The 26055-nt window shown below is 43.3% G+C and overlaps 1 protein-coding gene across 1 annotated transcript in view; it reads left to right on the forward strand.

The window, feature by feature from the left end:
- Nucleotides 1–13877: 13877 nt before the first annotated feature.
- The window catches only part of LOC119741696 (sortilin-like), a gene marked incomplete at its 3' end in the record, with an annotated part of 113723 nt that continues 101545 nt past the window's right edge, over nucleotides 13878–26055 (forward strand). The window contains 2 exon segments of the mRNA XM_038217556.1: nucleotides 13878–14353; nucleotides 19703–19762. Coding sequence (XP_038073484.1) covers nucleotides 13976–14353; nucleotides 19703–19762 — 438 coding nt within the window.

Genomic DNA, 26055 nt, shown 5'->3' on the forward strand with positions numbered 1-26055 from the left:
GCACCCCCAACTGTACTTCCTTTGCTAGTGAGGGGGGTACTTGTGAACGGAGCGGATATGGTCAATAAGTCTTACACTGGCAAGCGGAAAAAGCGTTTCAGTGCGCGAATTAAATAGAATTTGCGTGAGGCTCTCTTGGTTATATCCTGAATATGTGCTATCCCATCGGAGATCGCTCTGGATCATAACGCCCAGTAGCTTTAAACAGTTCACTTCCTCCAGGATAGTATCATTCAGCTCTAATTGGAGGGGTGGTGGAGCAACTCGTGAGAATGACACTCGTATCACTTTGCACTTAGATGAGCCTGACGCGCAAACCAGTGTCCGAACACCACTCCTGAAATTCGGTCAGAGCTGCGGGTATCACACTCTCGTCGTTCACCTTCCGGCTTTCTGCAAAAGTCAGGTCATCCACATACTCATCTCGCCGACTGAAGCTGGCGATGTGAGCGCGTCGTTTATCATCGCGAGGAAGATGAGTGGTCCAAGGCACGTCCCTTGAGGGACGCCTCCATACGGTGTGAGTGGTGCCGAGAATTCACCATTGTATCGGGTAATCTGCTCTCTCCCATGAAGGAAACTCTCGATCCATGGAATGAGTGCTGGGCGTGCACCCCTTGTGAGGAGTTTGGTTATGGCGATGTTGTGGTTCACAAGATCAAACGCTTTGCTAAAATCTGTGACCACCACAGTGGAGACAGTCCGAAGCACGTCAGCGTTGCTATGCAGGAAGTGTAGTAAATTAACAAGGTAGTGAGATGTGGAGAGATACCTTGTCTGTTTCCGAACTGTTGATCACCAATGCCTTCACGGATATCTGCGAGAAGTTCGCCATAGACAAAAAGTTCTGCTAGCTTTGCGAAATGATCCGTCAAAGATATCGGACGAAGTTTGTCGAGTGAGGGCGGGTATTGTTTATGGACTGGCACAACGATCGACTTCTTCCATTGAGATGGTACCTTCCCTTCTGTTAGTGAGGTATTGATGATGTCACAAAGTGGGGACGCTAGTTCCAGTGCAAACTCACGAATCAACTTTGCGGAGATTCCGTCTGGACCACAACTCTTTCCAACTTTGATTTTCTTGAGTTCGGCATACACGATCCAAGGCTGGACCTGCGGAATAGTTTTAGGATCTATAGGTTGATATGCTGGTAACTCCTTGTCAGTGGCGTAGCCAGGAAGTTTTCAGTGGGGGGGGGGGGGGGGGGGGGGGCGCTGGAACATTTCATGGGGGCGTCATGTAGGGGCGTCAATCGCTTCTCAAAAGTGGGGGGATACCTTGATCAGAACTGATGCAAGCGCGAAGCCCGAAGCCCTTACGGCGTGGGGGTTGGGGGCCCGCTTAAGGGCCCCGAAAAAAATGGATTCTAGATGTTCTGTGGTGTGATCTGAAGCAATTTCTTACCACTTTCCTCCATGCTTTAAAGGAAACATGCAGTCCAAAATTTTCATAACGTATTTTATTTTATATATACATTCATTTATGTGTATTAAATGTGAATTAAAAGCAGAACTGGTTCTGGTGTACGTTTAGTGTGGTAATTTGCCGTCCAAAATTGAACCCCCCTTTTTGATTTTCGCGGCAACTCCAAATGAGGGCGCTGTTCATGACATAAACAAAGGCAGAGAAATCCAGGGCCCGTAAATGTCGTCTGGGTACGAGACGGATTAGCGAAGCTACTGTGCTGTGTGTATGTGCAGCCGCCGCGTACCCGTACGTGGCATTATATGCACACGTACGAATGTGTCTACATGGGATATGTACAGTACACGTGGACGTGCCACGGTGCCACCGTTGTCGAATGAACACAACGACGACCGTCATGACCGTAAAAGTTCCGAAGACCGTCCTCTTCTTTCCTTAGCGAATCCAATGAAAATGGTACAGATTCGTCCGATTCGAATCAGAGTTCTAATGATTCAGACACTGACTCGATGTTTTTTTAGGGGCATGCCCAAGTTGCTGTACAGACCAGCATCAAAGCACGACGGCTCAAATAGCCTTGTTCAATGCGGTCTCTCGGTTTTTTGTCGAAGGGAGATAATCGGGCCCTGCACCCACAATCAACGCAGCTACGTGCGTGTACGACCCTTGTCCGTACGAACGGCTAACACAACCAGCAAGCACACACACGTGAGTACGGACTGTACGCATGGTGTAATAAGGCAGTAAATGTAGGCCTACTGTGTTCTGCGTGTGGGTGTACGTACGTGCGTGTGGGGGATATACGCGCCGCGTGGCCTGTCGAACCTATCTGTTGGGTTACGCGGACTAGCTCATGCATGTACATGTACTGTGTGTGCATGGCTGTTGTATATGTGTACGAGTACGTGTGTGTACATGTACGTGCGTACGTGCAAGCATAGCCTCGCTGTATGGTACAAGTTACTTTCTCACTAGCAGCGTACGGGCATCGATATGTGCACGCAAATATGCCTTGCCAAGTTGGGTAGGGATTTTCTTATCGGCGAATTTTTTTTTATCGGCGAATCGATAAGCCCAACGCCTTGGTCAAGGCTACGGCTCAAAGTGCAGCGCAGAGGGCAGCGAACTCACTGGGCCCGGACCACTTTGCTCTGGTATTTACCTTCACTTTGGCTCTCCAAATGCTCCGATATTTCGGATTTACTGGAAACAAATGAAGGCTTACTCCATCCTTGGTAGTTTTGCTACACCCAGCAGCCACACACCTTGTCGGCATGGCCGAAAATCGGGTGTTATTTCTCCTCGATTCCGAACGAAACACCAGAAAAACTTTCAGTGCCGCAATGTATATGTACAGTGTACATGTATTATGATGCACGCCGCAATGCCGGTGCACCCGCAGCGCGGCAAGTCTCTGCCTCCGCTTGCGTCATACCCCTCGCGGAGTTTTATGTTAATGAAGCTTCCCTTTGTGGGGCGGAGTAGTTTGACCAAACATGTTCACAAATTATTTTCCCCCATTTATCTTAGAAAATAAACACCGCCATACACAAAATATTGTTAAGAACATCATCCTTTATTGATTTAAGCAAAAAAAATGCAATCAAAATTTTATTTCATGTTCCCTTTAACTAATATTTTCTTAGCAAAAGATAATTATTTGAACATCGTTTTCGAGGTCAGTCATTGAATCAGCTATCAGTATTCTGAGCTATAGGCGTGGGGTTCGGGGCCCGCTTAAGGGCCCCGAAAAATTGGATTCTCGATGCTCTGTGGTGTGATCTGAGGCAATTTCTTACCACTTTAACCAATAATTATCTTAGCACAAAAGATAATAATTTAAACATAATTTTCGAGGTTTTCTCAGCTAAAGGCATAAGAAAATTTTTTGAACATTGTTTTGGAGGTTGGAGTTATTGAATCAGCTACCAGAATTCTGAGCTATAGGCGTGGGTTCGGGGTCCGCTTAAGGGCCCCGAAAAATGTTGGATTCTAAATGCTCTGTGGTTCTATCTGAGGCAATTTCTGACCACTTTAACCAATATTTTCTAAGCAATAGATACATTGTAGTACATAATAGGGCCCTGTAAATGAGACACGAGTTAAAAAATCTGGGGGGGGGGGGCCCAGATTTATTTGATATTTGCCCCCACCCTTCAAAAAGTGGGGGGGGGGGGCAGTTCCCCTGTTCCCCCAGGATTGACGCCCATGGCGTCATGTAGATCAATGATAGCTTTTTTAGAAACTCAAAATCTCAGTGGGGGGGGGGGGGCGACTGGGGGAGACATCGCCCCCCCCCCCACCCCCCCCCCCCCCCCCCCCCCCCCCCCCCGGCTATGTCACGCCGGTTGTCAGCTTACTGGTCCGCAGTCGCCGGTCAGTGGTCATCATGTGGATCATTCGCGACTATTTAGATTTAGATCAATGATAATTTTTAGAAACTCAAGAATTTTTTAGAAACTCAAAATCTCAGTGGGGGGGGGGGGCGACTGGGGGGGGGGGGGGGCGACGGGGGGGGTTTCATGGGGGGGGGGGGTCGCCCCCCACGGCCCCCCCCCCCCCGGTGGCTACGCCACTGCTCCTTGTTGTCAAGAGGATGTACATCTGACGACATATCAATGAATTGTTTCTTAATTACGTTGGCAATGTTGCGTTTATCCGTCGCTTCCACACCAGGAACATTGATTTCAGTTTTTGGTGACGAATTTGTGGTTGCGGTCTTCAGAAAGTTGAACCATGCACTTGGATTTTGCGTTTTCAGTCTTTGAATACGGTTTCTATAGTAATCCTCCTTTGATTTGTTGATCTCTCTCTGGACAAGATTTCTCAGACGAGACCATTCAGTGATACTCTGATGAAATGCAGTTTGTCTGGAATGGATCAGTTCCTTTACCATTGGGGACATCCATGGTTTATCCTTACAATGCATGTTGATCTCTCTGGTGGGAAAGAAGGACTGTACAGCAGGAAGGAGATCCTTGTAAAAGTTCCAACATTTGGCTTCAACACCAACTGCTTTGGTCACGGCAGACCAATCATGATGCACTATCCAATCTCCGAAGCGTCTGATGTCTGACTGACGCATTGGTTGGATTGTTTTGCGGCGAGTCTGGTTTCGATGTTGCACTTTGTAGTTTTTCGGCTCCCATATCACACCTCTGTGGTCACTACGGCCGAGTGGAGATGACAGTTGCACAGGTGAGTATAGTTTGTGAAGGTCGGTGACAATTTTGTCAAGGATAGCATCTTTTCGCGTAGCTTTATCAAGAATTTGTTTCAGTCTATGATTACTGATGAGCGGGGTCATATTCAAGTGGTTAACATCTCCAAGTATGATGAGTCCTGCATCAGGATGACTCGCAAGGATATCGTCCACTGCGTGAGTCATATGCTGAATAAGGGATTCGCTGTTGGGGTTGTTAAGAGGAGAATACACCGACGCTACAATAATGGAAGACAGTGTTCGTGGCAGTCGATGAGGGCGTAATTGCGCCCATACAATTTCATGCTCTGTAGGGACATTGAGGCGAGCCAAGGGTGTAGGGTTTATGTTGTTGTTTTTTTTATGTAGAGGGCCACACCCCCTCCGCGCCTGTTGGTTCGGCTCTTTGTAAACATGGAGTAGCCAGGGATCTTGAACACGTATTCAGGAACGTCTTCAGTGAACCACGTCTCGCTCACTGAGACGAGGTCGAAATCATTATCTCTGACAATAGTTATGAATTCGTCGAATTTGTTGACCAGTGATTGTGTATTCGTCATATAAATTGACGGTAAAGTGACTGTAGTTTTCTCCAATGCCACTTTGATAGATTGTTATTGTCGAGGTCTTCTATTCACCTTTCTTGGTTTTGGTTTGGTTATTCGCACCGGTATTTGTCTTTCCTCTGCAATGTGCGTGTGTATGTCTCGATAAGCGTATATGTGATGGCCGCCTCTTCGACTTCGAAGATGTAGAATTTCCAATTCCTTCAGAGTTTGGAAAAAGACATGGTTCAATACATTTAGCACTAGAAGCATGCCTCAGAGAAAATAGTTCTGAACTGGTGTATTGGATTAGTGGTGGCATAATTAGTATACAAAAGTCTAAAGCACTTGGATGACAATGGCGACTCTCCACGTTCTGGGAAGGCTGCTCACACAAATGGGAATCTGCTCAAATACATTGAACGCACAAACACAAGGGGCATCACTGTCCCATTGACTCTACACATGTAATAGGCTGCTTACGTATAGGAGTATGAAGTTCCAAGTCAGAAAAGTAGCTACGATCTTCGTCAAAATTCCTGGAAATGTCCAAGCAATGTGAACATGTCATCCGGTCCTCTGAAATCACTACTTCTCAATAAATGCTTAGTACAAATTTAAAACTATAATACAATGTACAAACCGTAAAAAATGGGAGGCAATTCAGAGCAGAAAATAGGTGTGGCAGCAGCTCAAACAGCTCAAACAGCGCCCTCTGAGCTTTTCCCACCAGAGTACGCTGTCTTTAGAAAAGATCGTAATGATGGCTACGGAGGTGTCTTGATAGCTGTCAAAAACCTCTCCTGTCATCTAGTGGATGAATTACATTTTGACGCCGAATGTATCTGGGTTCGCGTTGAATGTGGACCTAAGACGAAGGTGTACGTGGGGGCTTTCTACAACCCAGACTCCTCTCATGAACCAATTGATAGACTTGATACATCTCTCTCAAAGCTCCATCAATTAACCAAAGGAAAAGGTGAAATTTGGTTGGGAGGAGATTTCAACTTGAAAGACATCGATTGGGACGAAAGGTTGGTTAAGGTTGGCGCCCAGGTTTCAGCTCAGTGCAGGAAGTTAGTTGTCATTTGTAACTCCTTCAACTTAGACCAATTTGTTCTTGAGCCCACCCGGATGGAAAGTATTCTTGACTTGTTTATGACAAACAACCCCACCATCGTTGAATCCACCAGGGTGCTTCTTGGTTGTGGAGATCACAGCATGGTGACAATTCTGATTAACGCTGGATGTGTAACTACCAAACCAGTTCGTCGCAAATTCTTCCTGTACAAAAAAAAGGGAAGTTTGAAGACCTCCGTAATGATCATTGAAGAACTGTGGTGAAAATTTCCTCCATGAATTGAATCTAAGGACAGTTAATGAAAATTGGATTGTTCTGAGGGACACCCTCAACGCACTTACTGAAAAGTTCATTCCATCCAAGTATACTCTTCTACGAGATTTAAATTGCCTTGGTTTTCTCCTGCGCTCCGTCGTCAAAGCAGAAAGCTTCAACGTTTATGATAATAAACAGAAGAAAATTAACTCTGCTGAGGACTTCAAATTGTTCAGAAGCACAAGGAAAATGTATAAAAGAAACCTCAACAGAGCTCAACAGCAATATATCTCCAGTATGCTTGAGGAAGATCTCCAACACAACCCCAACAAGTTCTGGAAATATGTCAAATCAAAACGAACCGAAAATATGTAGGCGTCCATCCACTGAAGAATGGCACTGACACTGTTTCACGGACATAGTTGGGAAGGCAAACATCCTCAACTCCTTCTTCGAATCAGTTTTCACCAAGGACAACACATCCAGCCTCCCTAATCTACAGCAGTCTGTTCCAGACATTGAATCACTTGAGATCGTGGCTGAGGGTATCGAGAAACTTCTTCATGATTTGAACCCCTCCAAGGCTTCGGGACCAGATAACATTCCTAACAAAATCCTTAAAGAATGCAGCGTGGAGTTGGCACCACTACTAGCAGCGCTGTTTAACCAATCTTTAAAATCTGGTGACCTCCCAGATGACTGGACTACAGCCAATGTGTCTCCTGTCTTCAAAAAAGGCAGTAAAAGTGACCCCAGTAACTACCGCCCCATATCACTAACATCTGTGGTGTCATGTCTTGAGCATGTCATCCATCGTCATATAATGTTCCACATTGAGCGGTACCAGATTCTGACAGACTGCCAACATGGGTTTAGAAAAGCAGAGGGTGTGACACTCAACTCCTCACTACCGTTGATGACATAGCTAAATCAATCGAGAAAGGCAAGCAGGTTGACGCAATATTACTTCATTTCTCGAAAGCGTTCAATCGCGTCCCACATCAGAGGCTTCTCACCAAACTGAGGCACTAGTATGGACTCACCGGTAATGTGCACAAGTGGATCTCAACTTTCCTTACAACACGTACCCAGCAAGTCGTCCTGAAGGGTAAAAGTTCTACAACAGCTGAAGTTCTATCTGGAGTCCCCCAGGGCACTGTCTTGGGACCCCTGCTGTTTCTCCTCTACGTTAATGACATCCCTTCATTATGTTCCTTCGAAAACCAGACTGTTCGCTGATGACGCCATACTTTACAGAGAAGTAGAAGAAACATCTTATGGGTGCAGACCAGTAAATCGGTCCGAAATTGCCTGCGCCGGCCAAATCGCGATTGGCATGCCCTCAAAATCTTCGGTATTTGAGCATGGTGTGGGCCATTAACTTGAGGGTTTGTAAAAAAATTATGGGTGGAAGCCGTGCACAGGACTGGGAGCTTGCAGTTCTGTGTAATTTGGATGTAATTTGGACCCTTAAAGCGCTCTATTTTGCAATGGAGTGTAGGCATCGTTTTTCAAAATGGCGATGGGCTTCAGGACTATTTTCAGGGGTGATCGTCTTCAGATTGAAATTTCTCCTAAAAGTCATCAGTTGACCCCCCGTAAATTGAACAGAAAATGAAAGATGATGAAATAAGCTTTAATTTGATGTGTGTCTCGAACACCTTGGAGAGTTGTGAGTATTTTTCCCGAATTTTTGAAGTGGGAGCATTTACCATTGGGGTCTATGGAAGTTTATTTACTGGTCTGCTACCTTATGCTACATCCCTGCAAAACGATTTGGATGCTCTGTGCAGATGGGAGGAGAGTGAATGGGAAATGAAATTCAATTCAGACAAATGCTTTGTCATGCATATCACCACCAAAAAAAAGAACCACTCATCAGTACGTATAAAATCAACCAGAGACCTCTCCAAACTTCTACCAATCACCCATATCTTGGCCTCATCCTGAGTTCTGACTGTAGCTGGTCGTCTCACATCAACAAAATTACCAACAACGCTAGGCAGACCATTGGCATCACCAGACGAAAATTCAAATCCTGTAGCAGAAAGGTTAAATCCCAACTTTACCAGTCTCTCGCCCGCCCAAAACTAGAGTATGGTGTCTGCAGCTGGGCCACCTTCACTGAGGAAGAAAAAAAAACTTTAACAGCTTCACCAGGCTTGCCAGTGTCACAGATATGTTGAACCAGCTTGGTTGGCCTCTACTAGAAACACGTCGCTCCATAGCTAGACTAATCATGATGTACAAGATCTCTCACAACCTCGTTGAAGTCAAACACGACCTTAGGCCCAAAACAAAAAGCCTTAGGAGCTCGCACCAGTTTTCATACCACCGACCCAACGCTAAATCCAAGCTCTACAGCACCAGTTTCTACCCGTCAACGATCCCCATCTGGAACGACCTGCCAAACACATATATCACCACCATACCCGACTTAAACCAGTTTAAACAAGCCTTAGTAAACCACGTCATCGGGGAGGGAACCAAAACTCAAGTAAATTAGCTCCAGCACAGCCGCCCCAACTCTAGCGGGATGCGGATTCTACCGTTAAGCTGGAGCAACTGATACAGATACAGATACAGAAGGGCAAAACCTAATTTGATTTATATCACCCCGACGCAAAATTCCATCTTATAATAGTTCATGCGGTACCCGCTGCTATTGTACATCAGATTCGAACCAGCCAACCGGTCCCGTTGGCTCGGTGGTCGAGTGGTAAGACGTCTGCACTAGAGGGCGGGTCGTGGGTTCGAGTCCCACTCAAGTGATTTTTTTCCCAATTTTCACTCGGGAGGTGACACACTGAGTATACAGTGTTTGAACGTCGGTGAAGGGCAAAACCTAATTTGAAGAACAAGCTTACAAGAGGGGACAACGAACCACGTGGCTGAAGAGAGTAAACAAGGACCTGACAACCACGGGGGTCAACATCAAAGATCGACACACCTGGCACGTGGCATCAGACAGGGAGCAGAGGAGGACACTTACAGAGTGCGCGATGTCAGATCTACTTGACGTATACGCCTAGATGATGTTTACGTGTACATCACGGCCAGGGGTTAGTGAAGGAACGCGCACGCGCGCGCCCATGGAGTCTAGGCTTGAGTTGCGGAGTTTGTTAGAGCATCGCCGTTGCGTAGTGGTTAGGCATGCTGGGTCCTGAGTTCGATTCCTTGCTCTGCACCTTTCAGATTTTGCTCTTTTTTCAACAATTTAAGTTTTATCTTATTATTCGATATTTTTCAGTCGGATACTACTTGTATAGCAGCAATTTCCTTTTTCTTTTCTTAAAGGGAAATAAAGTCCGAAATCCGTACCAAGTTGAAAACGATAACTCCTCTCAAGCCTGGTCATTATAAACCATGCTCCATCGGAAAGCGCAAAAAGTGCCCCAGATAGTAAACAAATATCGCAGCCCGGTGTCATATGAAAATCGGACTCGTATGAAAATCGGACTCTTTTTCCCTTTGAAAAGTGACCGGTCCCTCTCCTAACTTTCTATGCATAAGCATGCGCAATACCACCAATGAGTCCATATTTTATAAAACCTAAACTCATGCTACACCGGCTGCGAATAGTACACAAATAATAAATGTTTGTGAGTGCAATGGTAAGAATAATTTCATGAGGTGACAGATGAAATGTTTCATTCCACGAGGCGAGCCGAGTGGAATGGAACATTTCATCTGTTACCGAATGAAATTATTCTTTCCATTGCACGAACGTGAAACATTCATTATTCGTTTTATATAACACCTGATAAATCCTTGTCATCTGATTGGTTGACTTTTAATAGCCAATTTATTCAGGTAAAAACTTATTAAAAGTTCGACAAGTTCATCATATTTATAATATATTAATGCAAACTGTTCAACAGGTTGAGAACAATCATATTTAATTCATCTCCACTTTAAAACAGCGCCACCACCAGCAGCAGTGACACTGTGCAATGGAAGTTCTATTCAGCGTGCAACCGAACTTCCATTGCACTGAGCGCTGTGCGCCACGCGCGCGCCGTGCGTTGGTACGAATAATTCAATGACATGTGATCAACAATCCACCAATCAGATGACGGGGATTTATTCAGGTGTTGTATAATATACAAATACTTTTGTGAGTGCAATGGTAAGAATAATTTCATGAGGTGACAGATGGAATGTTCCATTCCACAAGGCGAAGCCGAGTGGAATGGAACATCTCATCTGTCACCAAATGAAATTATTCTTTCCATTGCACGAACGTGAAACATTCATTATTTGTTTATATAACACCTGAATAAATCCTTGTCATCTGATTGGTTGACTTTTAATAGCCAATTTATTCAGGTAAAAACTTATTAAAAGTTCGACAAGTTCATCATATTTATAATATATTAATGCACACTGTTCAACAGGTTGAGAACAATCATATTCAATAGACCGCTTGCAGATGCGTTCGATAATCGACGCGAGAAGGCGAGCGACGCCATGTTGTGGGACAGGCGTATATCTATCCATGCACATTTTGTCCCATAACATGGCGTCGTGCACCTTCGCGCGTCAATTATCGATCGCGTCTGCAAGCGGTCTATTTATCCCGATTTAAAACAGCGCCACCACCAACAGCAGTGACACAGTGCAATGGAAGTTCTATTCACAGTGCAATAGCGGAACTTCCATTGCACTGTGCGCTGCGCGCCACGCGCGCGCCGTGCGTTTGTACGAATAATTCAATGACGTGTGATCAAAGTTCCACCAATCAGATGACGGGGATTTATTCAGGTGTTGTATAATATTTCCCATTCCCCATGGGCGGATAGGGGCGGATAGTACTTTTGAGCCGAATGTCACGTGATGTGAGTTCCACCAATCAAATGACTAGGATCTGTATGTCAGTAATAATAAACGACATTAGGCCTATCTGCTTTTATTGTGAATTCTGTGAGCAAAAGGGCTGCGTCACGCGGCCTGACGCGCAACGCGAATGGACCGATCCAGTAAGCCCCGCCCACTGCGCACGTGGGCAAATTAACACGTGCTGCTCTCCAATGCCACACTGCATTTTCCTGCCGCGCGTATCATACGCGCGTGCACGCATGTCGGACGTTTGTGCACGCACGTCGGACATAAATCACGGCTGTGATTGGTCAGAATACCATGGGGCGGTGCTTACTGGATCGGTCCATTATCATGCATGTGGCTTCGATTTACGCGCAGTTTTCATGTCGTGTCTAGGTTTTATTCAAAGAAGGTATTCTCGTTCCTCTTCCTAAGCCAGGCAAACCAAAGGGACCCTCAGTAAACATAAGGCCAATCGTTCTCCTGACCATTATCCGGAAAATCATAAAGCCCCCCCCCCAAAAAAAATACTCGGTCTCTGGTCAGCGCGCGCGTCGATTTTAATCATGCGCGTCAACCTTTTTTTTCTTCTTCAAATTAAGGGTACACACCGGTAAATCGATCCGCCAAGCTCATGAATAAAAGTTATACCCTCAAAATATTCAATATTAGAGAGTTCTGAGCGCCGTAAAATTGGGGAATTGAAGAGATATGGTAGTGAACCTCTGGCCCGGACTTGGGGCTTCCAATTCTGAGCATTTTGGATGATATTGGGCTCGAAAGTGGCGCTATTTTGCCATGTTGTGGAGGGATCGTTTTTCAAGATGGCTACTTTTCCGCTTTGGGGAAAATAGGGGTCGTCTTCTTTGCGTGATAATATCTCGAAAAGTCAATGGTCAACCCACCATAAATTGAAAAGAAATTGAAAGATGACACATTGATCATCATTTTTCTGTGCAGCTTGAATACCTGTGAGAGTTTTGAGTATTTTTAAAAGAATTTTGAAGTATGGGCATTTAGCACTAGTGTCTATGGGAGTTTATTTGCAGGTATGCACCCTTAAAACGGAAACTACAACAGCGCCCTCTATTGCCGCACCTCCTCAAATTTGTGTACCAAGGAGCACCAAGGAATGGGGAAATTGCACCAAGGCAAATGTTAAAGGGCACCAAGGCAAATTATGGAGGACACCAATGTATAATGAGGACACAAAAAAGCAAAATAGTACCCACCTTGTCTATACAATTCAAGCTTGAAAAAAAACAAAACGCCTCCCCCCCAAAAAAAACAACGCGTCGCCGCATCAATTCCGGAACTTCGGTCTGACCAGAGACCGACTATTATTTTAATTTTTTGGGGGGCCTAATGGCCATTTGTTTGACGAAGAGAATCGCCGACAGATTAGACGACCACATACTAGCTTCCCAAGCAGCCTATCGACACGGCAGAGGCACCACTGAGCAGGTCTTTGCCTTAAAGTTCTTAGCAGAGAAGGCCATCACAGCCGATAGAACTCCACTTAGGCCTACTGGCAATCTTGCTTAGAGACGTTCGATTACAAGTCAGAGTGGGAACTATCTTGGGTAAGCCCTTCAAAACCAACATTGGCGTGCGTCAAGGAGACTGCCTAGGTCCCATTCTCTTCACTCTATACCAGTGGCAAAAGCACTGAGACAACTTGACCCAGAAACACCCGAGACACCATTCACTCTTCAGGATCACACTGAGTTACTACACGCAGACACAGTCCCAATCCCTTCCTGCCAAGCAAACACTTCTAGAGGCAATCCGCAAGAACAAGCTGCCAAGAGGGGGACAACGAACCACGTGGCTGAATAGAAAAAAACAAGGACCTGACAACCACGGGGGTCAACGTCAAAGATCGACACACCTGGCACGTGGCATCAGACAGGGAGCAGAGGAGGACATTTGACGCAGATGATGATATGGTTTTATTATGCCGCATACATGGTTGTATAGCGCCCTCTACATACTTTTGGCCGGGCCTGGCCAGTGGCACATGCACAGTGACCGTTTTAGCCTATTTTCGGCTAACTTTGACAGATTTTTGGTTAAAAAAGGAGTTTGACAGAAAATTTGACAGAATGGATTTTTTGGCAAGATATCTGGCAGAATTCTGCCAAAATGGTTATTTGACAGAGATAAACAGCAAATTTGCCAAAAAATGGTACATTTATTTACAAAAGCTTCAATCTTTTCAAACAAACCCTTGCAAAATAAGACAGGTTGCCTGGTCTAGATGCTGAGGTTCACTGGGAACCGGATTTCGTTGTGACGCAACTGCATGTTAATTGCCTGAAATTTACGAAATTTCATATTATCTTTATGTGGTTACAGATTGTTTATGATATAATTTGAACATTAGTTAAGGCAACATTACAACATCTGCATGTGATTTTAAGTGTTTATAGTGTATTTAGACTTTCGAGTAGTTCTGGGGAATTTGGCAGATTTTTGACAAATCTGACAGATTCTTGAAGTGCATTTAGCAGAATTATGTCATGACCTTACGGTCACCCGGGGTACTATTGGTAGCAAAGCAAGGATCGTGTACATACAGCGCTAGCGCCAGAGTCCGCGTGGATGGTTCGTGGCATGGCTGGGTAAGAAATAGGCTTCAAAATGGCTAACCGATCAAGCATACTAAGTTATGTAAGTTTTTCTGTGTTTATGCTGTTATTTGCAAATTTAACGTACTCTGAAAGTGCGAAGGAAATGAACTTACATGTACGACGAAACCACATCAACATGAACATGAAGAAGTCAACATTCACAACAAGCATTGATGGGATGTACAGTCAGAATGACTTTTCTTCTACAAGAAACATGACAAACGTTAAGCACAAAAGACATGTAAGAAATCGTCTACAGGTGAAAAGTAAACGCAGACAAGTGAGAGATGTAGCATCTAACCCGGTTGATGTGGCTACCCAGGATTCAGAATGTCGTATCCCTGATCAACAGATGGCAGCACTGTCTAATTCCAAGCATACAAGCTTTGTAAGTACTAGTAGTATTATAATTAAGTAATAGTAGGATGGGTTGCCCTAGTATTATCGCAGTACTTACCATGTTTCTCCTTCGGAATAGAGATTGCCCACTAACTTTCCCGAATTGTCCTGTCTTTTGTGTTGTATAAATCTTCCTTTTCAAATTGATATAAAAAAAAGATAGTAGGCCTAGATATAGCCCCACTAGTGTGGCCGTAGATCCTGAATAGAGATCAGTGCACGTGGCCCCCAGACGATAAATGCATGGTACAGGTAACAGCCGTCGCATTTGCAACTCACGCCCTCGCTCGACAAGCAATTTGCATAAACGCGACGTCACAGCTTGAGGTCATCTCTTGTCACATTCAAAATGGCTGCCATCACCGGACGTTTCACGAGTGCATATGGGCTCCAGAAAGATTCAAGAATATCTTGGAAAATTGAACATCATTACACCTAAGCATCCTAGAAGTGATAGATGGGACATCGTAGCATACAACCATATGTAAGAAATTCCCTGCAAATTTTATGAAAACGTCCTCAGTAGTGCGCGGACCACGGTGTGTGGCCTTAGGTTCAGCGCAGCATACCGACGGCCACACTAGTGGGGCTAGCCTAGATATATTGGAGCAACTATAGAATGCAGGGCCACGCCGGAGCAACGTTTTTTTGTCTGCTTGGAGGCGTGGATCGAGGCCGGCGATGTGAGGATAGGAGTAATAGGCTACAATATAATAATATGCAAACCTGCAAAAAGCGCTAAGTACAGCGAATGCACTTGTCTTCTCATCAATGATCGGAAGGAAGGGCGCGCTTGTAAATGTGTCGGGGCACAGAGACACGGAGGCGCGGAGTCGCAGAGACGCGGAGTCGCAGAGACGCACGCCGCCAATAGAGGGCGCAATTCTCAGCGGTATTTTTTGAGAACGAAGCATCCATATCCATTTTTAATTTCCTCGCAAAGGAAGGGAGGAGGGCGACGAGGCACTGGAGTCGCGGAGGCGCGGAGTTTGCAGAGACGCGGGGCACTGGAGTCGCGGAGTCGCAGGGATGCGCGCCATCAATAGAGGTTGCAATTCTCGGCGGTATTTTTTTGAGAACGAAGCATCCATATCCATTTTTATTTTTCTCGCAAAGGAAGGGAGGAGGGCGACGAGGCACTGGAGTCGCGGAGTCGCGGAGTCGCGGAAGGGGGACTCTGGAGTCGCGGAGTAGCGGAGTCGCAGAGACGCGCACCGCCGATAGAGGGCGCAATTCTCGGCGGTATTTTTTTGAGAACGAAGCATCCATATCCATTTTTAATTTCCTCTCAAAGGAAGGGAGGAGGGCGACGGGGCACTGGAGTCGCGGAAGCGCGGAGTCGCGGAGTCGCAGTGATGCTCGCGGAGTCGCAGTGACGCGCGCCGATAGAGGGCGCAATTCTCGGAGGCGCGGATGTAGAGTGAAGTGGCCCTGTATTCTATAGTTGTACCGATATATTGCTGGAGGTAATGCCAGCAAGCTAACGTTTACTAAAGGTTTGCCGGCGGCAATCCATATCAACAGAGGGTGCTGTACTCTCTAAGATAGGGCTGAATTATAAGACATAGGCCTATTAGATTACCACCAACAGTTGTGTAGCACCCTTGGCGTTTGTCCGAAAATTTGGGACTCTCAATACTGTTTTAATAACGTTTAGGGCTGGGTAATTCCAGCTAGCGTAGCCTCATAAATGTGGCCAATTTACTGGACAACCTCTGTAAATAAAGGCCACACTTCCACCATGTACAAAAACATGTAGAACTTTGTCAAATTTTGATTTTCACATTTAGGCTTAGTTTGTAGTTTATTTTTGCTTTAGAAGCATACTCACCCTCTTTGTAAGCTAATTAGAAAGTGCTGCCTTTTCCAGATGTCTATTTTTCGTGAATTTTCCAGATTAGTTGCATATGTTTGTGTATCAAAATTTCAACATGAAATTTCACGAAAATTAGACATAATTATTAACTACAAAATTATGGGGCTAGGGCTGGCCCAACTATAGTTTGGAGTCAAGGGGGCCAGCTGCGTGCAGCGCTGCCACAACAACAAGCGTACCGCTAAATTGTAGGAGTCTGGCAAATGCCGTATACATGCGCAGGCGTTGAGTGTTTTCCGCTGGACGATACCTGACTTTATTATAAACTAGTACCAAATGGAGCTTCCTCCATGGAAAATGGAGGACCGTACACGGTGAACTCCCACCCTGAACAAGGAAAAACGTTTAAACCATAGAGCTATATTAACTTACTAGAGCGCTAACTCATTCTTGCGCGCGGAGATGCTTTGAAGCCGCTCTGGGCGCAGACATTTTGAATTTATGTGCGTGTTTGTAGAACACAAGCAAAATAGGTGGATTGAATTTTAAAAGTGACGCGCAAGTATAAGATACGTAAACAACTTAAGTGCGTCATGACGGTTAAAAAATGTCACGGCGAAAAGCATCTGCAGTGGAGAGACGTGCACACGTTGCGCTGTTTGCGTAGAGCAAAATGAAACGCTCATTTGCTGATCGTGCATTTCGGTTTTGAGCGTATCGGCTTCGATGACGCACCGGTATGGAATACAAATGCAGATAAAGCTGTACAAAAGCCATACAAAATTTCGAGATTTCCATCTGTAGGTTTGTGCACAAACATGGATGCGCCCATCAGGCATTACTTTGTACATCGATGTTAGCGCTCTAGTAATTTAATATAGCTCCATGGTTTAAACTCAGTTCAGCACACGTCACGTGTCAACCATGGGATGGGGATCGAATGTTAATGAGCTTTTGTATCCCCCCACCCCCCAATAAACCGAATGGTCTCCCAATGTCAGATGTTTTTTCTTTTAATATATTTTTGTCGTTGTTATGAATTATCTATTAAGCCACAATTGGATGTGAATGCTGTCAGTTGTACATGTATGAATTCAATCGACCTGTTTTGATTTTTGCTGCTGATTGTTTTTAATATTTTTTTTCTGTTATTTATAAGAAACATTTCTGGTGGGGCAATATCTATAATTGGGCCATATAGATTGGGCCATTCCAATTGTGTGGTCCTAACTATAGTTTACACATGTAGGGCCAATGATTTTCCGCAATCCCGGAAAACGGAACGGAATTCACGGAATCTGCCCCTCGAAACGGAAAACGGAGTTTGAATCTGAACAAAATAACTTCTGTAATTTCATTCATAAAAAACATAATTTCATAAAATTTATCGAATACAAAATGAATGGTTGATGATTGATTGAACAGACGAGCCATATAACAAATGAGCGGTGTTTATATCACGCTTTTGGTGGGACAAAAACGTTCAAGATCAGAGCAAATCTTACGAGATCATTACCGTAGTAGTACGCGTAGTCATGGGAGTGACAGTCCCGACGCACGCCGTAGCTGTCGGCCAGTGCACGGGTGAAAATCATCACGCTCACAACACGCTCTTGCGGGTCTCTTTTGCTCCATCGGTAGGTTTATTTTTCTCTGTGCAGTCAGTCAACCAATTGTATAACATATAACTTTGGCTCTATAGAAATGCATGTCATGCTTAGGTCAAAAAATCTACCGTAAACTATCCTATTTTGCCGCTAACGTTAGCCCGAAAACGAAATGGTGTAGGCCTACATGAATTTCGCTTCGGCCAGTGATGTGTGTGACGTCATGGGATTGGCCTGTACGGCTATTGCATGTTTCTTGCGTGTGTGGCAGTGGCTGTGTGCAGTGCATACATGTACGACTTGACTGTGGCGAAGTTAAATACTACGTCTGTACATTGATTTGCCGTTGATAAAAAAAAGCAATCTTTTTGAGGGCAGTTTTCCCGCGCTCCAACCAAACGACTTTTTCATTATCGTCTTGGAATTATTGTCTGTGTTCATTGTATAATGCATTATATACATATGTAAAATGCCAATTTTTGTATTGAATAAATGTGAAACGGAATTTTTCAGCCTGAAACGGAATTCAGGATTTTTGAAAACAGAATTTGCACTTTTCTGAAACGGAAAATCATTGGCCCTACACATGTACATTGCTTTGTGACTATAAAACATCTCTGATACACGTCTGACTTTACTTGGGATCATTGAAATTAGCTATGGGTGGGGCCCATCTATAGTTGGGCCACTCTAATCTTTTTATTTTGAGGTCCCAACTATAGTTTACATTGATGTACATCTATAAAACTTTCCCTACAGCTCTGATACACGTCTGACTTTACTTGGGACCATTGAAATTAGCTATTGATCATGTTGATGGGGCCAATCTATAGTTGGGCCACTCCAATCTTTATATTTTGTGGTTTTTAATATACTGCTTGCCCTTAAAAGTAATAAATGCTGTGCCTACATTTGTTAGGTATTTTTGTCCTGTCTGTCACATTTTTTTGATCACCTGTTAAAAAAAAGGTTGAACTTGCATTTTTGGAGACCCTTCAGGTTTTTAGTATAGGCCTACTACATGTCCTTTTTTAAAATAATAAATGCTTGTGCCTACATTTATTCAGAACATAAAAATGTTCCGTCTGTCACAACATTAATGAGCCTGGTAATTCCACTTCAATGTTTTGAATTACATTGTAAAAAAAAAAAAACACATTAAATTTCCCAGATAACTTTCTCCAACAAAAGTCATTTTCAAAATATGGAGTGTAATATCCGTCCCATCCGTCAATCTGATTTCACTTTGTCACTATACAGCCACTGAATCCTCTAGTTTTATGGATTTTTTTTTAATTTGAAATATAGATTGTTTACTTTGACCTTATACATACTGTACCTAACTAAGAAAGTAACACCTTACACATTGGTTGTGGCAGGCCTTTAAAAAAATACATGTAGGTTGTGTAAATCTGTCCCTTCTGTCATGCCAGAATTGGCCTTTGGTGATTATAAAGTGACAAAATAGTTCCGATTTTTGTTTGATTTTCTGCTACCCCAGCAATGGGACCTTCCCGGCACCCATTTTGGTATACCGCTTGTGTGGCTTACTAATGCGAAGGAAGTCCAGTATTTAAGCCACATTTATGGGGCTATAGCCTACACTGCTACTGTACATTCAGTGTGACAGTTCCGGATCAACAACAGTTCTGGATCTGACACTTGATTAAATAGAAACTAATTTAACTGTTTTGGTCACTGTTGGAATATTTTATCAAATTCAAGTTGGGAGATCAAATACTAAATTATTTTAAAATGCGCAGCACTATGATATGTGGTCTTTTAAAATAGAGAAATATTCTCAAACGTTACATTTTACAATCTACATAAAATCTGCATAATACCATGCTGCAACCATTGCATTTGTTAAACATGCAAATTTTACACCTTTTTTTAATCTGCTTTTTTTGTCCAGTACATGTTCAATGACAGCAACTTCAATTTGGCAATGATATGGACTGGAACAGATGGCAAGGTGAGAACCATTCCTCATACATTATTTGGATGTCATAATTCATTAACCCATTAGTACTTGTATTGCGTGGTAGTGCTGCAGTCTGCAGCTGAACTGTCGAACTGAACTAAAAATAGCCGAACTTGGCCTTCCAAACCGAACCGAACCCAAATGTCGATTCGGAAGAGTTTGGCAAGTATTTGTTGATAGCGCTAGGAATGTTAAAACTTGCAATGGAAGGGCAAAATTTAAGCGCACGGATGATTGAATTTACCATGTTGACAGGTCACCGCATTCATCTTCATTATTTGTGATGTTCTAGCCAGGCATGTAATAGGATATATCCGTACCCACCTGCAATTCTCTCAAAAAGCATGCTCTTTGGCCAGTGCGGCCGATATCCCACTTCCTTGCCATGTTCAATTCCAGCGTGACGTAGTTTGTGTGGACCAAACCATTTGCAGTGAAGGGTGTGCTTTCCTCGGCACAATTTACCAGCATTTTCAGTTTTTTCACCGTGTCAAAATTTAAAAAAATACGTTTTATGGAGTCAGCAACCTTTCCCTTGTTCAGAATAAGTTCTTAATCGTCGCAACATATTTTTTTTGCGTAAAGAATTTATACCAAAAACGATGTAATCTTCCAAAAGAGGGTGGAGCACCCCTTTACAAAATTAATGGATACGTCCACAGAATGAGAATTTGATGAAAGTTACAAACATTGTATGAATCAAAAAATTGAATTTTTTTGTACGGTAGCTATTTGTCAGCTTGTTGCTAAAAATATTTATGATTTCATAAGTTTAGTACAGTAAAATGACCTGCTCGGAGCATGCTCAGACGGAACTCGTCGGGAAACAAGTCGGCACGTGGCGGAAAATTGTGATCATATAGGCCTATACATGTAGTTCGCCGGGCCGGGATAGCCTGAGGGCCGCAATAGGTAACATGTAGCAATTTACAATGCCCAACATCATAAACTCAAATTATTACGGTATTTTGTTTACACAACAAAAATGAGATTCCTCCTTCAACTTGTGCGGTACACACATACATGTATTTGTTCAAACAGGGGAACGGCTTATGGTTTTTATACATAGCCCTATACATTGTACTAAGGACATGTAGATTATGTATGCACTTCTGAAACCGAACCGAAGTTCGAAGAAAAAAAAATCGAACCGAACCGCACTTTGAGGATCAGTTGCAGCACTAGATTTACTTCTTGATGAATCCATACAACCATGGAGAAATGGGGCAGTTGTGGGGCAGTACAGGGACAAGTGGGTAAACCCGTGCTATTGCCAATAATGCAACACCTTACTGGACAGTGTTGCAGCAATCAGTTTGGGGAGAAGTGTCTGTAAAATGATTTCATGATTCTCTGCCATACCAGCGACATTATGGCACCAATGATGATTGTTTGTATTTGGCCTCAAATTGAGTTTTAACAGTCATTCATAAATACCTAAGACAGTTTACCCATTCCTATAGGTCGAGAGCCCGTCACGTGGCCGGTCTTAAAAGGTTTATTTATTTATTCCATTTTCCGGGATATTACAAACAGTGAATTACAGACAAAACAATTACATGTACAAATAACACTGAGTAGTAAACATAACAGAAAACGTAACAGAAAACGACACCCAAAAAGCTCCCGCAGGATTACCCAAAAGAAACAAGTTTCTGCCGAGGGGCTCTCCAAACTAATTGGGTAACAGTGATTAATACATTTAGGATAAAATTCATTAAATAAAATATTTATAAAATTAAGCAGTTATGCAAAATATAATTAAAAATACAATTAAAAATTAAAAATCACAATAAGTGTAAATAAATAAATAAATAAACAAATAAAACAAATAGATTAAATAGAATAAAAATAAAATGAAATAATTAGAATAAACTAAAATAAAATAAAATGAAATAAAGTAAAATAAGATTAAATTAAATAAATAAAACAAGATAAGATTAAATTAAATAAATAAATAAATAAAAGAACAGCTGGCATACATGCTACATGTATGTCCAAATCATTATTATAATAATAATTAATAATAATAATATGCAGTGAAAGGAATTTGTTGAGCCGGAGAAATTTGATTTATGAAAACATGAAGTCAGGATAAAAATATCTTGGGAGGAAAACTCTAGAATGCATGAGAGATGGGGTCTAGACTGAACAGATGATCACGTAAAGAATTGATGAGAGGTTTGGGGGAACGTTCCAGGCAAAGGTCTCTAACAACGGTGGAAAGTGAATTAAAAAACCTGGGAAAGAGGGTGAACAAAGAAAATTTGACACAGTTTGTCCGGCTGTACTGATGTTTGAAGAGGAGGGGGTGGGTTTTCCTAGTGTTGGCTTGTGGGAGAAAATGTGAAGAAACAGAAATGTGATTGTAGAGACATTTAATGACAAAGGAAGCACTGAGGTATACAAGTCTGTTGTAGAGGGGAGGCAAGTGAAGTTTGGACAGGCGTTGTTCATAGGAAAGAGAAATAGCAACATTGTAATGGAAGCAAGATTTAGTGAAGCAACGTTGAATTGCCTCAAGGCATTGGATGTGGTTCTTCTGGTGAAGTAGCCAAACCGGCGCGGCGTATTCCAAGATGGGCCTGCAGAGAGAACGATATAATTTGAGAAGAACTTCAGCATTTTTTTTATTTTACAGTGCACCGTATGAAGCCAGCAAGTCTAGAACACTTGGCACGAACAGAATAGGGTAAGGCAAATTTTTATCAAAAAGTTTTGATGGACAGTCTCGATAACTCGGCGCGATAGGAATGTGATAGGAATCAGATTTTGTTGGTTCTTCTGACTCATTTCTCAACTTGAATCCATATACTTTTCCAGTTTAGGAAGTTGTAATGTTTTTTTAAAATGATTATTCAATATTTATTTTAAAACAAAAATAAATCTCCTCTGAATTTTGAGGAAAAATCTACCCCAGAGATCCCCAAATTTTTTCTAAAATGCACCAGAGAGCTTCTAAAGTTCAAAATGTTTCGGGGCCCTTAGGCGGGCCCCGAACCCCACGCCGTGGCTTCGCGAGCTGGTGTGTCACATCATAACTTCCCGCACAGGTTTCAAATATTTCACACCCTCCCCTTTTGGAAAATCCTGGATCCACCCCTGCACGCTGTTCTCTGTTGGAAAGAAAATTACTGATCCATGAAAGTGTGTTTTATTGGTGTAACTTATGAAGGAGGATTGAATGGTCACACTTGTCACAGGCTTTAGACCAGTCAAGAAAGATTACATCAATTCCAGGAGGATTGGAAACATCAAGAGCTCGGGTGTCAAAGTGGGTGGTTAACTGAGTAGTACAGGAACGTCTGGGCTGAAATCCATGTTGGGAGTCGGGGATGATATGATGCTGAGAAGAATGGTCAAGTACCAGTAGTTTCTTGCTTATAAAACCTTCAAGCATTTTACAAGGAACAGAAGCAAGGGAAATAGGTCTATAATTAACAATGTGAGATTTATCGCCGTGTTTCAACAAAGGAACAACATTCGCCTGTTTCCAGGTGTGGGGAACTACACTAGTTGAAAGACTAAGATTAAATATGTTAGTTAATGTTGGAACAATTGAAGTGCCAGCTAGTTTTAGAATTTTTGGAGATATGCCATCCAAGCCGGGGGGGGGGGGGGGGGGGGAGGGGGGTTTGGATGGATTAAGTTTATCGATGGCCTTCATAACATCTGCTTGAGAAACATGAAAATTATGGAGAGGGCTAATACCAGGATGGGCAGTGGATTGCTGTGGAGAAAAGTTACTTTGGAAATTCACATTGAAAGCATTAGCAATTGCACTTGGATCACAGAAGGTTTGGTTGTTGCAATTAAAAGTTGTATTGATTGGTGCTTCCTCTTACCGTTAACAAAAGACCAAAAATGCTTGGGGTTGTCTTTACAATCTAGAGCTAAACTATGAACATAATCATTGTAGGAATTCCTTGTCAATTGATTAACCAGCGATCTTAATTCTTTGTATTTGTCCCATAAGTTGGCATTGTTCTTGTTCTTCACAGCACGTCCATATGCTCGGTTCTTTCTTCACGCCGCTTTGACTATGTCACTTGTAATCCATGGGGACCGGCGGTGTCCTTTGGAGGTGGCGATGGGAACGACATCCTTCACTGCCGCATGGACAAGTGACAAGTGTCACAAGTGTCCCATGTCTCGTCTACGTCATCTTCAAAGAACAGCTGCCACGGAATACATTGTAGGGTCATCTGAAAATCATGTTTGTCGACCTTGTGGAATTGGTGGAAGGTACGGCGGAGAAACTGGTATTTGGATGTTGTGCAAATCTGGAAGTGAACAGAGTCATGGTCACTGTTGCCCAGACCAGGTTCTTTGTGGATATTCTGAGTCCAGCTTGGGTCATTACAGAAAATGAGTTCCAACATGGAATCGTCACCATGTGGATTTTGTCTTGTAGGGAAGGAGACCAGTTGAGACATGTTCAGGGATTCAATGATGTTAAGAGCAGCAGCGGAGCGAGTGTTGAGAGATGGGGGGTTGTGTTCATCAGAGGATGCCGAGCAGGGTATTTGTAAATTAAAGTCACCGAGAAGGAGGATTGCTTGAAATTGGTGTGAGCAGGGAAGGATGCGGTTGATCGAGAAGGAAAGTGCTTCATCAAATCCTGTTGTTGAGGATGGAGGTCGATAGCAAGTCCCGATGAGTAGTTTGCCCTTGTTGTGTGGAAGAATGACTTGGACCCAGATGAGTTCACATTCTTTGAAGTTGGCTTGGATGTCGGAAGAGGGCTCAAATTCATCTTGTCGTGATGGCATTAGATTTGAGTTGCATGCAAAGAGCACACCACCCCCATTGCGATTTCTGTCGCGCCTGAATAATTGGTGCTGTGAGGTGTCCAAAATTTCGGAGTCCATGATGTCAAGGCATAGCCAGGTTTCAGTTATGCAAGCGATGTCGATGCGGTTAAGGGTCAGTTCTGTCTGAAGATTGAGAGTTTTGTTGACCACACTGCGGGCATTTAGCAGGACACAGTTTAAAATGGTAGAATTGTAAAGGTCATGGGGCTGGTCAAGGACCTGGATTTGGTTGAATGTCTCCTGACCTGATGATTTGAAATTGGAAGGTACAGTGGGAATTACTGTAGTACAGAATTCTCTGCCCATGGTACATGGCATGTCCAGTCCTGGCTTTGACAGTTGATCCAGAAGGAACAAAGGGATCTCCATGACCACAGCTGATGAATATCAATAGTAGGCCTGTTTGTTTACGGTTTTGACTGGAACTGGTACCCTTTCCCGGTCAAGGTCGGGTACCCGGGTACCCGTAAAAGCCCTCCCCCCAAAAAAACAATTAATTTACAAACAGTTTTGACTTTTTCTCAAAATGTGACCAAACGTGGCTACTTCCTGAACGTGGCATGATGATCACCGGACAGCAAGGTTATGAGACAGGGAATGTCAGGGACAAGAAATAATCACACAGACACAGCAAAGTAACTTGGGCTTACATTTTGTCATCTTTTTTTATTGTGCGTGACTGCAATTAAAACGCCAATCACTTAGTATCGTTTGTTTATTCCGCCATCTGCGGTGCATCAAAGAAGATCATTTCCTGGCGGCCCGCTACGAGAAACTTATTAAAAACACATACAATGGGTCAACTTTCGTGCTTCTGGAGACGCATCAATTCAAACTTCAAAGATAGTCAACAAAACTGAATACAAACTAAAAACCGCAAGATGGAGTTTTTTGAATGGTTGGTAATTCACTTTGAACTTTGTAAATCTTAGGTTACGGACTTGTTATGGGTACTACCCGCCATCTGCGGCGCATCAGAGAAGTTGATTTCCTGGCTAGCGGCTACAAGAAGCTTTATTACAAACACAAACAATGGGTTGATACTATCGTGTTTCGCCAATTTCGGACTTCTGGAGACGCATCAAAGATGGTCTAAATAAAACTGAAAACAAAATATAAACCGCAAAATGGAGTTTTGGAATCGTCGGTAAACTCACTCTGAACTTTGTAAATCTTCTGTTAGTGATATTTGAATGCATGTACTTGTGGTTTTTTTTGTCTCGGACGTTGCGTCCAAATTTATAAATTCGGTTACGGGTACCTGACCCGATAAAATGGAACCGGTTCTTGGCCTCCGCGGCCGCAACAGGCTTAATCAATAGCAGTGTGGCCAGCAGTTGCAGCTTAGTGAGATAAACAGCCATCGCAACAATGGCATCTGGTACTCATGGTTCACTGGTCATGATGCAAAATGGCTTCACTTTTCAGTTCAGAGAAGCAAGAAATCCAAGATGAATTTCACAAAATAAC

Source organism: Patiria miniata, unplaced genomic scaffold (assembly GCF_015706575.1).
Source record: "Patiria miniata isolate m_02_andy unplaced genomic scaffold, ASM1570657v1 HiC_scaffold_11, whole genome shotgun sequence".
Classification (NCBI taxonomy): Eukaryota; Metazoa; Echinodermata; class Asteroidea; order Valvatida; family Asterinidae; genus Patiria; species Patiria miniata.